Genomic DNA, 16,654 nt, shown 5'->3' with positions numbered 1-16,654 from the left:
AGCCTCCCTGAGGACCGCAGCCTCTCTGAGGACCGCAGCCTCCCTGAGGACCGCAGCCTCCCTGAGGACCGCAGCCTCTCTGAGGACCGCAGCCTCCCTGAGGACCGCAGCCTCCCTGAGAACCGCAGCCTCCCTGAGGACCGCAGCCTCCCTGAGGACCGCAGCCTCCCTGAGGACCGCAGCCTCCCTGAGGACCGCAGCCTCCCTGAGGACCGCAGCCTCCCTGAGGACCGCAGCCTCCCTGAGGACCGCAGCCTCTCTGAGGACCACCGAGGAACTTTCTGGAAGGAGATGCTTGTAACGGTTGTGTTCAGGCACTTTACTCTGCTGGAGATCTGATGAGACGTTTAGAAACATATGGGACATCTTGCACAACTCTTGTATGGGTCTGTTTTAACTATGGCCAATTATGTTACAATATGGGATTTTTGTCGCAGAGATGTATTTTGTTGTTTCTTCTCTATATTATATCTTGTGGTAAATATGCAGGAGATCAGCAGTAGTTTGGTTTCTCTCCAGCATGCTCCCTCCCTCCTTTGCTCCCCCTCCCTCCCTCGCTCCCCCTCCCTCCCCGTCCCTCCCTCGCTCCCCCTCCCTCCTTCGCTCCCCCTCCCTCCCTCGCTCCCCCTCGCTCTCGCTCCCCCTCCCTCCCTCGCTCCCCCTCCCTCCTTCGCTCCCCCTCCCTCCCTCGCTCCCCCTCCCCTGTCCATAATCAGGTGGGCAGGGATGCAGTTGTCCCTGTTCAAATGACTGGTCTCATCCATAAAGTTACAGCATGTTAGATATCAGGTATTTAAACGGGAATGTGTATTGGCAGGGTATACTGGGATTGGGCTGGTTCCTCTGGGTTTTACCAGCGATGCTTCTGTCAATAAAACATGAAATGTTGAACCAAAAATTATGTAGGAAGATGTGTCAGATGGCATGATTACCTCTCCCCTTGGTTCTCATTTCCAACAGGAAGGGGTATCCAGGAGTTCTCCAACAGTCTCTGGAAAACCCTGTGTATCTTGAGAACCCGACTGAGAGGAGCCCATTTCTCACGCTGAGAAATAAGGGAGGACTTGTCTCGCTATATACAATTAATGGACGAGGCGCAGGCAGACTGAGATGCTAGTTGTATCGAGTACAAAGCCATTCAGAAATGATCACCCTTCACCCAACTGAAAATGGGAGTCAGGTGGCTGAGCGGTTATGGAATCGGGCTTGTAATCCGAAGGTTGCTGGTTCGATTCCCAGCTGCGCAAACCAAATGACGTTGTGTCCTTGGGCAAGGCACTTCACCCTACTTGCTTCGGGGGAATGTCCCTGTACTTACTGTACTGTAAGTCGCTCTGGATAAGAGCGTCTGCTAAATGTAAATGTACTTGCCTCGGGGAAATGTCCCTGTACTTACTGTAAGTCGCTCTGGAAATGACTAAAATGGCGGAGGTACTTTATCATTTAACCTAAATCAAAATACCGTTGCTGGCCTCTAATTGGTTCCGAAAACTGACATCCAACTGCTTGCTAATGAAAATCAGTAATTAAATTAGAATTGGAAAGTACACGAGGGTGCAGAATTGTACAAATCTAGCATGTTATGGCGTAATTACGCATGGCCGAGAGATCCAAATGCTCTGTAGAAATAGTGCCGATATGGCCTTTCTTGGTGCCAGAATAGTTGCAGAATCACTCCATCATTTCAACCAGAGGGTAGCAGTGTTGTATTCCATATCCCAAGTAGTTGGATACCGGAAACGGTGGCGCTGGGAATGATTGAGCGAACTAGCGCGCACACTCAATTTGCTTTCCCCGGTGAGGTGGGTAGGCGGGGTTTCCTATTCTGTACAGCTGATACAGTGGAACATGCGGATACATGCGTGACATTCCACCCACCTGGACTACCCCGGAAAGCAAAACACGTAAGCCCAGCGAGAGCGCGCAGTAAAGCTTAACGGCGAGTTCCAACTTTGGCTCCGCCACCGAGCAGTGAGTCGCAGTCTTGGTTCAGGACTGAACAGGTCTCACGATCGGGTGTCAAGGGAACAGCCCTGAAAGTAGGCTGGCAGAGGCAGGTTTGGTATTTCGATTTACTAATACTTCTACAACGTTTATATTACAAACCTCAAAATTCTAGAATAATCTATGCAATATTGCAAACTTTGCTTAAGCCTACACGTTTTTATAACTTGTATTTAGAATTGCGTTCGTGCTTGGTCGCTTCAAGTTTGGTCGCTCATCGTGAGCCTAGGAAGGTAGCACGGTTGTGAAACCACCCACGGACACTCAGGTAGACAGACAGAGACGTTACGTGCGGTTCAGTCCGGTCTCTGGCTTTACGGTTTCACATTGCTGGGTCACCACGGGGTCGAGGTTGTACATTGTACAATCATGGAACTATCAGCGACTGAAAGAAAACGACGGGAAGGCGAGAAGACTTCAACGGCGACCAACAAAAGAATGTCACCGGTGTCTTTCGTCACAGCTGGCATCGTCTTCATGAACGGTAGGTAATAAACTTGTATACGGTGCTTGTTGCTGTTCAGTCACAATGAAGTGCCGACAACTCGCATATTGCTTTCTCTTGCCGGTCGCCCGACCTGCTTTACACAACACTAACGCACTGGTTATAGCGTCAGACACTCAATCGTCATGCTTAATTAACAAAGTGTAACAAAATTAACACATGAAGACAGTGTGGGCGAACATGCTATGGGAACTCGTAACTTCCACGTCATAATTTACCACTGTACCAGAACCTTCCCTGACATGAACGGACCGGCCAGGAATGACGGGATCTCTTCAGGGAGGGAGCATTAATGTCTGGTTCCTGCATAACTAACTAGAAAGGAGCATGTTCACAGCTCGTTGTGTACAGTTATGATGGCCAATTTATTCCCCTTAGACACAAAAAAAGCATATTCCTCACAGGATTATCATATGGATCACTCCATAGCTCAGTGCTAGAGGTGTGAAGGTCTATTCCAACATGCTTTTTCTATCATTCATCTGTCATGTGTACCTGCAGCTCTGGGTCACTGGTTCCAAAGCAACTCAAAATCTAAATCAACATAACCACTGTTCTCCAGACAGGTCCGAGAGTGAAAGGTTCAGTGATCATTGAACATTTTAGAAAGTCAGGAATTAGCAAGGAATCCTTCCAAGGTTGTCAAAGGAATGTTCTTCCCCTGCCAGTGATCTGACTCATTAACACACAGCTAATCATGTCATAACTAGGAAGGTTCGATTACATCTCTCCTCTCTCTCTCTCTCTCTCTCTCCACCTCTGTCTGTCTGTCTGTCTGTCTGTCTCTCTCTCAATTCAATTCTCTCTCTGTGGATCAGGTGATGTAGAGTGTGTTTGGCTATGCCTCATGTGAATTCATAGTGGTCTTGTTCCTTGTATAAAGAGTCCTGGCCTGAGTAGCTGTGTGCCGGCCCTGTGCGTGCCGGCCCTGTGCGTGCCGGCCCTGTGCGAGCCGGCCCTGTGCCAGCCGGCCCTGTGCGAGCCGGCCCTGTGCGTGCCGGCCCTGTGCGTGTCGGCCCTGTGCGTGCCGGCCCTGTGCGAGCCAGCCCTGTGCGAGCCGGACCTGTGCCAGCCGGCCCTGTGCGAGCCGGACCTGTGCGAGCCGGCCCTGTGCGTGCTAACAACACGTTATTAGACATAAACATAAACAGTTCCAGGTAGAGAATGCCTGGGCCCAGTAGAGATCCATACCAACCTCCTGGATGAAATATTGACCCATGGCTTTTTGAGGACGGACGTTCTGTTTTCTCGTTCCAGCGTTCATTTGGGTTTTTATCTCCGTATTGTTTCCATTCAGCTGAGTGTGCTGCTCCTGACTCGGCACTTGGGCAGATGAAAGCCACTTATCAGGTTAAACATCCATAATGTATGTCTAGTGTGTATTCCCCCTCTAGTCTCCACCCAGAGCCACTGGTATCCCAGCACACACACATACACAGCATGCATACATACACATACACACAAACAAACATTTGTAATCCCGTGGGTGTGATCAATCATAATGGAGAGATGTGGATTAGTATCTGTTTGCTGCTGTAAATGGATTACAGTGCAGGGTGCTGCTTGCCTGTGACATCTGTGTACACAATCCTGCATCCCTCCCTCCATCCCCCCCTTCAGCCATCCATCTATCTATCCATCCCTGCTTGGTGCAGGCACTAAGTGCACATGCAATAAATCAGTGTGTACACTGACACGCGATATTTGCATTGCATCATCACAGTGGTTTATATGTCTCCCTGTGTCATTTCATGTTGGATGGTGTTATGTTTAGCCTGCAAGGAGATTTGGGGGTGGGTGGAGATGCATAATGCAGATGTTTGCACAGCTAAAGTATTACATGGTTTATCTTGGGCGAGTAGTAAAAGGTTAGAGTTAGTATAATCGCTGGTTTCCTCCGGGTGGCCAAGAGGGGTGGGGGTGGGGGGGGTGAAGGCTGGTGAACAGCCTTTCATCTGAACACAGTTACCCTCAACGTGAGATGACAATGGTTAACTCACCTCAATGGTTACCTCATCCCCATGGTTACCTCACCCCCATGGTTACCTCACCCCCATAGCAGCTCCTCTGGCTGGAATCTTTCTCCTTCTCCCTTCCCCGGTTGGCATGTGCAGATTCACACTCACTCCATCATCAAGAGAACAAAGATGCATCAGGCCTTTTCTGCAGGGAGTATTCTCACTCCCTTAGGGGGTTAGGGGAGGGTTATGTTCTAAACTTGCAACCCAGGACCCTCTCCTCCCCCTTTCCCCTTTCCCCTCTTCCTTATCCTCTTCCCTTATCCTCCCCTCCTCATCCTCCCCCTTTCCTTCCACATTTACGTTTACATTAATTCATTTAGCAGATGCTTTTTTCCAAAGCGACTTACAAGAAAGAGCTTACAAAAAGTGCATAGGTCAATGATCATAAACAACAGCCAAAACATGAACCATACATTGTGAAAAGCAAATAAGTGCCAATGGGTAGAACCAGAAGAGCATGCAGTTAAACAAATTACAATTAAACAACATGATCTTCGAAAGTGCTACAGTGTACCTGGAGGAAAGCCTGCAACAATAATATAATTCACAGCGAGTACAAGTATTTAAATCAGTTACAACTAACCAACAAGTGCAACAAGTCTTTTCAATAAGAGTCATTGAGTTCCTGGAGGAAATGGAATGGAAGTACTAACATCTGATCCAACAAATCTTTCTTAAGTACCGTTGTACTTCCGTAACGAGTGCGTCTTTAGCCTTTTCTTGAAGGTGGAGAGACAGTCAGTATCTCTGATGGAGGTGGGGAGATGATTCCAGCATTGGGGGGCCAGACAGGAGAAGAGCTTGGGTTGGGAGCGGGCGCTCTTGAGAGGTGGGACCACCAGACGGTTGTTAGAAAAAGAACGTAGGTGGCGGGTGCGGGTATAAGGCTTGCTCCTCCTCTCCCTCCATACTGGAGATTGACACCACTGGATTTTTTTTAAGAAACTGAAAGGAAAGTCAGAAGAAAATCACAATCAAACTTTTGTTTACATATTTATGAGTTTCAAATTTTTGACTGGAGTTGAACGATGCTCATGGATCAGATGCTGACAAGAACAACTGGAACTGTTTCTCATCTGCTTTTGGGTTGAGACCAGAGAGGAGGAGGAGAGAGGAGGAGAGAGGAGGAGAAGGGAAGAGGAGGAGAAGGGAGGAGGAGAAGGGAGGAGGAGAAGGGAGGAGGAGAAGGGAGGAGAAGGGAGGAGGAGAGGAGGAGAAGGGAGGAGGAGAAGGGAGGAGGAGAGGAGGAGAAGGGAGGAGGATGATCATAGGGCTGTTAGGGTTTGGAGAGATTGTGGGTCATTCTAGAAATGCAACCCCTGGCAGGGTTGTATGGTGAGTGCTACTGCTATGTTAGCATTTGTTAACTTGTCAGCATGTCTTAGCCTGTGTCAGTGTGTGTTAGCATGTGCTAGTACGTGTGTAGTACCTAGGTACCAGTGTGTGTTAGCATGTGCTAGTACGTGTGTAGTACCTAGGTACCAGTGTGTGTTAGCATGTGCTAGTACGTGTGTAGTACCTAGGTACCAGTCTGACCTGTGCCTGTGTCAGTGTGTGTTAGCATGTGCTAGTATGTGTGTAGTACCTAGGTACCAGTCTGACCTGTGCCTGTGTCAGTGTGTGTTAGCATGTGCTAGTACGTGTGTAGTACCTAGGTACCAGTCTGACCTGTGCCTGTGTCAGTGTGTGTTAGCATGTGCTAGTACGTGTGTAGTACCTAGGTACCAGTGTGTGTTAGCATGTGCTAGTACGTGTGTAGTACCTAGGTACCAGTGTGTGTTAGCATGTGCTAGTACGTGTGTAGTACCTAGGTACCAGTGTGTGTTAGCATGTGCTAGTACGTGTGTAGTACCTAGGTACCAGTGTGTGTTAGCATGTGCTAGTACGTGTGTAGTACCTAGGTACCAGTCTGACCTGTGCAGCAATCCTGTTCCCCCTCCTGACACGACAGCATGATGATCGCTGCTGGTCAGTACAACCGCATCAGCACCCGGGCTTGTGCATGCTGACTGTGACTGCTGGACTTAATGGTCTGTTTAGTTCTAAAATGCTGTGTGTGTGAGAGAGAGGGGGGATGGGGACGGAGAGAGCTGAAGAGAGTATGAGTGTGTAAGACGGAGAGGGAAAGAGGTGAAGAGAGTATGAATGTGTGAGAGGGAGAGAGGGAGAGAGAGTATGAGTGTGTAAGAGGGAGAGAGGTGAAGAGAGTATGAGTGTGTAAGAGGGAGAGAGGTGAAGAGAGTATGAGTGTGTGAGAGGGAGAGAGGTGAAGAGAGCATGAGTGTGTAAGAGAGGGAGAGAGAGTATGAGTGTGTAAGAGGGAGAGAGAGAGTATGAGTGTAAGAGGGAGAGAGGTGGAGAGAGGTGGAGAGAGGTAGAGAGGGAGAGGGAGAGAGAGAGAGAGAGAGAGAGAGAGAGAGAGAGAGAGAGAGAGAGAGAGAGAGAGAGAGAGAGAGGAGAGAGAGAGAGAGAGAGAGAGAGAGAGAGAGAGAGAGAGAGAGAGAGAGAGAGAGAGAGAGAGAGAGAGAGAGAGAGAGAGAGAGAGAGAGAGAGAGAGATGAGAGAGAGAGAGAGAGAGAGAGAGAGAGAGAGAGAGAGAGAGAGAGAGAGAGAGAGAGAGAGAGAGAGAGAGAGGAGAGAGAGAGAGAGAGGTGAAGCTCTGTATCTCTGGTCTCTTGGTTGGCTGAAAACAGTTTGGTAGGAGCTCAGCTTGGAGCCTGGAGAACCTTGACACTGAACAGACCCCCTCCCCCAAGGCCCGTCTGTCTGCCTGCCCGTCTGCCTGTCTGTCTGCCCGTCTGCCGGTCTGCCATCTCATCTCTGGTGCCAGGGGACCCCCCCCCCCCCCCTACATACACAAACGCCTTCACAGGCCACCCTCCCCTTCTAACCTGCGCTGAGTGTTTGTAATGAACACTATACTTACCATATATGTACTTTTACAAGGCAGACAGAGCCTATAGGCTACAGAGGCAATGGTGGGCATACCAGGTGTTGAAGTAAGTGGGGTGGCTGAAACAGAGAGAGTGCTTGTAAACTAGTTCTCTCTTGATCTCAGACATTCTTAGTGTTCAGGCCATAAGATGGAGTTCTGTATCATAAGAAAATTGCTAAGCTACAAACACACACACCAAACTCCTTTCGACTTGAATAAGTCAGGCTTTGTTTGCCTCCAGCTGTGTTTACAGGACAGCTTTCAGGGGTGTTAAACACCCACCTGATAAAAGATTGAAATCCTGTGTGAATCCACCTGTCTGCTGTGTTGTCTGCTGCAGGGATGAGGCCTTAGGAGAGCCTGGCTTTGGGAAACACAACCTCCCACTTTGCGGTGGGGTGCACTGCTGCTTCCAGACGCAGCTGATTAAGACGTGCAGAGAGGGAGAGAGAGAGAGACAGTGAGTGTGAGTTGGGGTAAAGGCATAGAGAGACAGAGAGAGAGAGACAGTGAGTGTGAGTTGGGGTAAAGGCATAGAGAGACAGAGAGAGAGAGACAGTGAGTGTGAGTTGGGATAAAGGCATAGAGAGACAGAGAGAGAGACAGTGAGTGTGAGTTGGGGTAAAAGCATAGAGAGAGAGAGAGACAGTGAGTGTGAGTTGGGGTAAAGGCATAGAGAGAGAGAGAGACAGTGAGTGTGAGTTGGGGTAAAGGCATAGAGAGAGAGAGAGACAGTGACTGTGAGTTGGGGTAAAGGGCATCACTGCATAATCCCGGTCCGTTATCCCTGCGTGTCCCGACCGGGCTGAATAAACTCGTCCTAGCAACGTCCTAGCAACGGGCCGACCATGACACCTCCCTCCCCCACCCCTAGGTGTCCCCAGCCCCCTTGGTCTCTATTCCCCAGACCCCTGGTCTCTATCTCCCTGGCCTCCAGCCCCCCAGGCACCAGTCACCCTGGAACCCTGCCTCAGACTTGATCTGGAGCCGCCCTCCAGAGCCTCTCTGGAGCCTCTCTCTGGAGCCTCTCTCTGGAGCCGCTCTCTGGAGCCGCTCTCTGGAGCCGCTCTCTGGAGCCGCTCTCTGGAGCCGCTCTCTGGAGCCGCCCTCTGGAGCCCCCCTCTGGAGCCCCTCTGGAGCCCCTCTGGAGCCACTCTCTGGAGCCACTCTCTGCTTCCTGGTCCTCTCAGAGCCCCGCTCGTACATGCTGGAGAGTGGAGCCAGCAGCCACACTACCTGCTCTGTTCAGCTCTGAAAAATCACTGGTGCTGCGTCTGAATACTGAAGACGCAGGCTCCTGTGAACATGTAGAGGGGGAGGGTGAGGGAGAGAGGGAGGTTGAGGGGGAGGGAGGGAGGGAGAGCTGCTCCTACTGGATCAACCTGCTTCAGCACTGTACCAGCCTGCTGGCTTCAAACAGACCTGGGCTGCGTTTCCCGATAACGATGGTTTCCCGATAACGATGGATCGTAGCAATGATCGAGCAAAATAACGAAACCATCGATATTTCTTATGTGCGTTTCCCAAACATGCTCGCAAGGAGTAGGCTAATCTATGCGCTTTCAAGAGCTACGAATTTTCAAGAGACACTTTAGCTACGGTGTCTTTGGAACGGCCCGTAAAACTAAGATTCGTCATACAATGGATTCTACGATCAACTTAGGCTTACAACGCTTTTGGGAAACGCAGCCCTGGGTGGTTAGGGTTGTGTTTGGGTGTAGCTTTGACGGCTCTCTCCCTTTTACACACATAAACACACACGCACACACGTGGGATGCTTCAGAATGTGTTTTTCAAAACTGTTACCCAGTAAATCTTTCTCTCTCTTCCTCTCCCTCCCTCTCCTCAGCATCATGTTAGCCCCTGACAGTCTGCTTCATGTCGCTGCTCAGTAATCACTACAGGGAGCTCGTTATGTAACAGGGAGAACATCAGTGTGTCCCACAACTTTTAATTATGTTAATGAAACCTCAGTCACCCCTGCTCTTCTCTGCTAAACACTCACACTCTCTCTCAGTATCCCACACACACACACACACACACACACACACACACACACACACACACCCTCACACACTCTCTCTCAGTCTCCCACACACACACACACACACTCTTTCTCAGTCTCCCACACACACACACTCTCTGTCTCCCACACACACACACACCCTCACACACTCTCTCAGTCTCCCACACATACACACTCTCTGTCTCCCACACACACACACACCCTCACACTGTCTCTCTCTGTCTCCCACATACACACACTGTCTGTCTCTCTCTGTCTCTGTCTCCCACACACACACGCTCTCGCACACCCACTCTCTCTCTCACTCACACCAACTCTAAACTGCCAGCTCTCCCTCTCTCTGTCGTTCTATACTGCCAAGTCCTCTCTCTCTTTTCACTATATGTTCATCCTGACCTCAACTGCCTTGGGTAGTTTCTTCTCTTCAGAAAGTCCTGGTACTGAGAGAGTCGCTAGCCTGTCTGGTACTGAGAGAGTCGCTAGCCTGTCTGGTACTGAGAGAGTCGCTAGTCTGTCTGGTACTGAGAGAGTCGCTAGTCTGTCTGGTACTGAGAGAGTCGCTAGCCTGTCTGGTACTGAGAGAGTCGCTAGCCTGTCTGGTACTGAGAGAGTCGCTAGTCTGTCTGGTACTGAGAGAGTCGCTAGTCTGGCTTGTGGTTCCAATTGGACAAACCCAGTGCCTTGCTTCCAAAACCCAGCTCTGTGATTGGCTCTCACCTGAACAGGTCAAAGTTGTGAGGCCAGCCTGCTATGTCTGTCTACTTCCTGTTTATCAGAGTTGCATTCCTGCTCTACTTCAATGCATAGTGGAACAGGACACACACACACACAGACACACACACAGTCTTGTTCCATGCAGGTGCAGGGTTGCGTAGCCTTGTTGATCAGGGAAAAGAGGCCATTGTCTCATGTTTGTGTGTAGCAGGGTGATGCATGTACTGTCTCTTCTCCTTTCCCCTGCTCTACTGTACTCTACTCTGCTCCTGCTAGCACAGTCTGACCCCTCAGTCTCCTCATTCCAGCCTTAGTCTCTTAGTGTGTTTGTGCTGACAGGGTAGCCTTAGTCTCTTAGTGTGTTTGTGCTGACAGGGTAGCCTGTCCTGCCTCTCAGGACTCACATTCAAACTGGGTCAGTTTGGAGAACACACTGCTTCATACAGGTTTCCTCTCTCTCTCTCTCTCTCTCTCTCTCTCTCTCTCTCTCTCTCTCTCTCTCTCTCTCTCTCTCTCTCTCTCTCTCTCTCTCTCTCTCTCACTCACTCACTCACTGTGTCCTTCCCTCCTCCTTCCGCCTGGCTGCCGGTGCCTCATCGCAATGTCTTTTCAGGGAGTTCAGAGCTACATCAGGAACTGCATCATGGGATTTTAACAACTGTAGAGCCTGGCTAATGTACAGTAGAGACTCTGGAAACATCCTGTCCTCTTCCTGGCTTCATCAACCATCCATTACTATATCCCTTCCTTTCCCTGTTCCTAATGTTTCCAGACTGGAAGCAGAGCAGAATCCAGTAGAGCAGAGAACCACAGGTGTAGCCTCAGTGGCAATACTGTGAAACCTACAAACGAGGAAGTAAACCCTGTACTGATAGAGGCCTGTCTCTGCCAGCCTGATGATCATCTGCAGCAGAAAGACACACTCGCATTCACCGTTAAATACAGTCCCTGGATGTCAAACTTGGAGAAGGGAACCGTGCCGTGTTCAGTGAGGCTGTGTGGCTCTGGGCTTGTGACTGCTGCGTGTTTGTGGCGTGACTTCACTGCGCTCCTTTCATCTCACTGTGGACAGTTTCCAGGCATCTTCTTCTGCTTTGTGTGGCTCTCTTGTTCCTGGGAGGAAGAAAAGAGAAGGGGGAGTGAAAGACGACACCCCCACCTCCTCCACAACCCTGTCTCTCCGTCTTTAAATTAGGTCAGGTGACAAATAAGCCCTGGGTGCATTGCCCTCTCTCTCTCTCTCTTCCTCCTCCCTCCCTCTTTTACCTCACCCTCTCATTCTCACTGTCTCTGTCTCCCTCCCTTTCTCTCCTTCTCTCCCTGTCTCTCTCCCTGGCTTCCTCCCTCTATCTCCTCTCTCAGGCTGTGTGAACAGGGCGCTGCAGGGTGGAACTGTGAAGAACTGAACCCAGGGATCAGAAGCAGTAGAGTCTGTGTCGATGTCCTGGTGAGCAGATGTAGGAGAGCTCTGTGCTGTCGTCGTCTGCAGATTAGCGAGCCGGCTGCTAATGATACTCTTCTGGACCATTCTGTATTCATGACGAGATGAAATACGGATATGAAATAGCAGCAATTTATTCTTAAGCATGGAATTAACAAAACACATAGCTTTTAGTTTATTCGTGTGCACTGTTTGTAATTGACATTTTTATGAAATGCTAATCCTCCCTCCTGGCTGAGAAGCTGGAACACCTCTGATACCCCCTTTCCACCAAAGGGAACCGGAAGCTAGTTCGGAGCTGGTGCTTGAGCCGGTTCGGAACTGGTTCAATTTGCAAGCCTTCTAAGAACCGGTTTCCTTTCCACGGGCTAGAGAGCCACCACAGAGTCACGTCATTACCTCACTGTATACATCTCATCTTTCCCAGCAACGCTAGCGCGGCAGCGCCAAACACAAAGCAGAGCCCGTCTAAAGGCTGTTTATCAATCCAAAGAACGCTAAGAACGCAAGGTTGAAATGTGTGTTTTCTTGGCTATTGCGCAATACCCTGGAATCGCAGCAGTATGACAACACTGCCATTATCAGTCCAATATTTTATAATCTTTTGCTGTATAGTGCTTGTGTATTACATTTGTGTTAAATATAGGCTCATACTTCAAAGTTCAAAACAAACTCAAAATTTGTGTTTGTCATTACACTCATTTGATAGGATTATGATAAAATGCAGCAACTAATGACTGCACTGCGATGCTAGCTAGGTTATCGAAAAGTCGGAGCAAATTTACAAATTAGCCATTTCATCAATAAAATAAGCACATTTTCAGCAACTACACTGCCCATTTCTCATCACATTTTAATTCAGATGCTGATTTACACGTACAGTTTGGCTGAAAGCTGATTTTTTTTTTTACAGCAATGGTGGTCAAAGAATTCAGTTTGTCTTGTTGGTCACGGTAACCCCGCCCCTGACGCAAGCGGTTCTTACTTGGTTCCCACTGTAGCCCATCTCCGATGCGGTGCTACTTGCGAACCACTTTCACTGGTTTGGAGCCGGGTTTCAGGCTGTCGAAAGAGAAAGAACTGGTTCGAGATTAAGCACCGGCTCCGAACCAGCACCCAAAACACGTTGGTGGAAAAGGGGTATGAGGGAAACAGCCTTATTATTTGATGGTGATTCAATCAGCCAGGTGCAGATGCTTCCTGGACATCAGGTTAATTCTACATGAAAGCACAGGGCTTTAGAGGTGACCAGATTAACCACCAACTGGGTTAGAAGTTGACAACATCTCATGATGGAGGCCAGAGAGACACTCAAATGCTTCTCATCTCTTACAAAAGAAGCCGCTGGTGTTCTTCATATTTTTTTAATTCTGCCATTGATCTTTTCAGGCTGTGTATTTTATTTTTTATTTTTTTACCAAGTCCACCGACAGTTCAAAAGGCATTAAACATGAGAGATCCAGAGGCATGTTCCCAGAACATGAATCTACTTAACATGGAGTCAAACAACAGACGGGCTGTAGACCCCAGTACACACTGAACTACACACACTCACAACCACTTCAGTGGTTTTCTACTGGGTTCAGAGTTTTCCCATAGTCTTGTAACGTGTCATGATTACATGTAATATCATGGAGGATCTGGATCCTTCAGTGCGCCTGTAGCTGTAGCTCCTTGAAGTCAGAGGAGTTGGCGGGGAGGAGAGACCCCAGGGGAGGAGAGACCCCAGGGGAGGAGAGACAAGTTGTCTGGGGTCAGGGGTCATGCCTGGAGGACAAGGTCATGTTGCAGACCAGATGTCTGATGAACACCAGACCACACGCATGGAGACTGAGGTGAGGTCAGCCTCTGAAGCCTCTAATCAGAACCCAGAGAGGTTGAAGAATTCTGTTTGAGGATTATGGGTAACAAACAATCCATTGTCATTCATGGCCCCACCACTAAGTAGCAGAAAAGATTACTTGTACCTGGTTTCCCTCCAAAACTGTGCAAGAGTGTCAGCCCTGTTACAACACCCTCAATTCACCCATTTCTCACTTCTGAGTGGCTTGGATCTCAAAGTCTGAATCAAAGTTCTTGTTTTTGATCATCAAGCCTGGATTTATGTTGCCTTCAAACTCTGTTCCATTTCTGCCAGAGGTGTTCCTCAGATCTGCTCGATCTCACATCAGCCGTGCTCTGTCATCCTCTGATCGTGATCACATGGTCTTGGGGAAGGAGGTGAAATGAGAGACCTGGGGCCTGAATTAGGAGTCTCTATCTCTGTCTCTCTCTCTCCTTCTTTCTCTTTCTGTCTGTCTCATTTCCACTTTCCATCTGTTTCTCTTTTTGCTCTGTATTTTCCCCTCACTCCCTCTCTCCTTCTCCTCTCTTTCCTTTCCATGTTTTCAATCGGTCTCCCTCTCTCCTATTATTTTTGTATCTTTCTGTATGTCTCTCTCTTTCCTCTCCTCTCTCCTCCCATGCAGCAGGCAGTCTTTGATCCCCAGTCCTCCACCAGCCTTGTGAAGGCGATCCATCAGGGCTTCAGCTTCAGGACTAAACTTTCCCCCTTAATCTCTGGCTTTGTTCTGTGGATGAGCTGTGCCCCTCTCTCTGTGGATGAGCTGTGCCCCTCTCTCTGTGGATGAGCTGTGCCCCTCTCTCTGTGGATGAGCTGTGCCCCTCTCTCTGTGGATGAGCTGTGCCTCTCTCTCTGTGGATGAGCTGTGCCCCTCTCTCTGTGGACGAGCTGTGCCCCTCTCTCTGTGGATGAGCTGTGCCTCTCTCTCTGTGGATGAGCTGTGCCTCTCTCTCTGTGGATGAGCTGTGCCTCTCTCTCTGTGGATGAGCTGTGCCTCTCTCTCTGTGGATGAGCTGTGCCTCTCTCTCTGTGGACGAGCTGTGCCCCTCTCTCTGTGGATGAGCTGTGCCCCTCTGTGACAGCATCTGTGGACACATCAGAGTTTTCCTGTGAGCGCTGGGGGCTGTGCCTCTCTGTGCTGGGGGGACTGTGCTGTGCTTCTCTGTGTATCTGTGACTCTCTGTGCTTCTCTGTGCTGGGGGGACTGTGCTGTGCACTTCATGCAGCTGCATGAAGTCTGTTACTGGGACTTCAGCCGTTCCAAGGGATTCATCTGTGATCCATGTGTCTCTGCAGGAACACTTTCAGACATCCTTCACTGTGTTGCACACAGAGGAGTTATACACCGGATTAACTGTGACCACATATCTGGGGTTAGGCTAAATTAATTTCCATATTAAAGTCATACTGTCGCACAGATTACTGAATGGGATTAGCCATCCTTTACAACCACATTATAGCTTAGTCCAACGTGTTTAGTCACTGTATGAAATGGTTCACATTGAGGTGAGAACTCTGAGCTGTATAGGCTGCAGGAAGTGGATTACTGAACTCAGGTGAACACCTTCCATAGCTCAGGTGAACACCTTCCATAGCTCAGGTGAACACCTTCCATAGCTCAGGTGAACACCTTCCATAGCTCAGGTGAACACCTTCCATAGCTCAGGTGAACACCTTCCATAGCTCAGGTGAACACCTTCCATAGCTCAGGTTAACACCTTCCATAGGCCACATGGAGACTTCTGTGCCGGAGGTTCTTGCTGTGTCCTTTTCGTGAGCTCAGGCTTCTTGGTGGCGAGTGCCTGGCATCTCTCTGAGCGTGGTGGGGAGATGATTGGTTCTCCTGAAAGTGTTCAACAAGCGGTACTTGTTAACAGCTAGCAGGGAAGCAGACTGGAATTGGATTGGAACCCTTGTGTTTCTGATTTGATTTGGCGCATATCTTTTTTTATCCTGTTAATTTTAGCAGTGCCAGACTATTCAGCAGAAACCCATTTTCCACATTTAATGGAAGATTATTAAAACTGGATCAGGCAGGAAGATTCCCTCTTACTGGGTGTGTGAGAGGTAGAGCAGTACTGAGGGTGTGTGAGAGGTAGAGCAGTACTGGAGGTGTGTCAGGGGCTCCTTGTTAGAGAAGAGTTTTGACCCTCCAGAAGACTGGATCAGAGAGCCTGTGTAGCTCAGCTGACCCCAGAGTCACTCCTGTCAGTCACAGTTAGAGTTGGCTGATTTGTAGCCCTCTACACACCCAGCACTGGGGGTAAAGCAGTATGACCTCTAGCCTTACAACAAAAGTCTTCTTGTTACACCGTCATTATCTGATTATCTCTTCTATGTAATTTCACACAGGAAACTCCATCCTAACAACCTTCTACCCTGTTGTATATTTAACCAAGGAGAAGACCCAAACAAATTGTCACATTCACCCAAACACCCACAGCTGCCCTGGTTTTCAGTTTACTCTGACGAGAACTGAACGGTTGTTCTGTGGTGGGAGGTTGATAACAGTCAGGATATAAATCCTGTCATTGTTTATGCCAGAAAACAAAAGCTTTCTGAAGGATGTCTCAACTGAAAACACAAGCCAACATTGTGTTAACACAGCCTATCCTTGGCTTATTCCCCAACCCCCCAACCTCTCTCTTTCTGCCTGTTTGTCTGAAACTCAAACAAAACAGTTTGCATACCTTCCCAGATAGTAAGAGGTTGTTTTTGTCCACAGTCGACTAGAGAAACCTTCTCTATGGGAGCCTCAGGAAACCTTTCCTCCGGTTCTGAAGTCCCACATTCTGTCCCACAGTCCCAGTCTGTGGAAACTATTTGACTTGAGCCAGGCAGCATTTCAAACGAGAGGCAGTAAAACAGGTTCCCTGTGATAAATAGCAGGCAGAGTTGACAGTGTCGGCTTTCGGACATTGTAGCAGCTTTCTTCCCTGAAACATGAGGCTGCTGCAGATAGCAGACCCAGAAAAGCTCAATAGGGAAGTATCAGAGAGAGGGGGGCAGAGAGAGAGAGGGGGGTGAGAGAGGGGGGCAGAAAGAGAGAGAGAGGGGTTGAGAGAGGGGGGCAGAGAGAGAGAGAGGGGTGAGAGAGGGGGGCAAAGAGCGAGAGAGGGGGGCAGAGAGAGAGAGGGTGACGAGGGGAGGGAGAGGGGAGAGAGA

At 49.3% G+C, this 16,654-nt stretch overlaps 1 protein-coding gene across 1 annotated transcript in view; it reads left to right on the top strand.

Moving 5' to 3' along the window:
* Positions 1-2,005: 2,005 nt before the first annotated feature.
* The window catches only part of ptk7b (protein tyrosine kinase 7b), a 60,222-nt gene continuing 45,573 nt past the window's right edge, over positions 2,006-16,654 (top strand). Inside the window, exon 1 of the mRNA XM_067236429.1 lies at positions 2,006-2,488. Within this exon, the coding sequence (XP_067092530.1) occupies positions 2,374-2,488 (115 nt within the window). The 5' untranslated portion in view covers positions 2,006-2,373. The remainder of the gene's footprint in view (positions 2,489-16,654) is intronic.

The sequence above is a fragment of the Osmerus mordax genome, chromosome 5 (assembly GCF_038355195.1).
Source record: "Osmerus mordax isolate fOsmMor3 chromosome 5, fOsmMor3.pri, whole genome shotgun sequence".
Taxonomy (NCBI): Eukaryota; Metazoa; Chordata; class Actinopteri; order Osmeriformes; family Osmeridae; genus Osmerus; species Osmerus mordax.
This window is presented reverse-complemented; position numbering and strand designations above follow the sequence as displayed.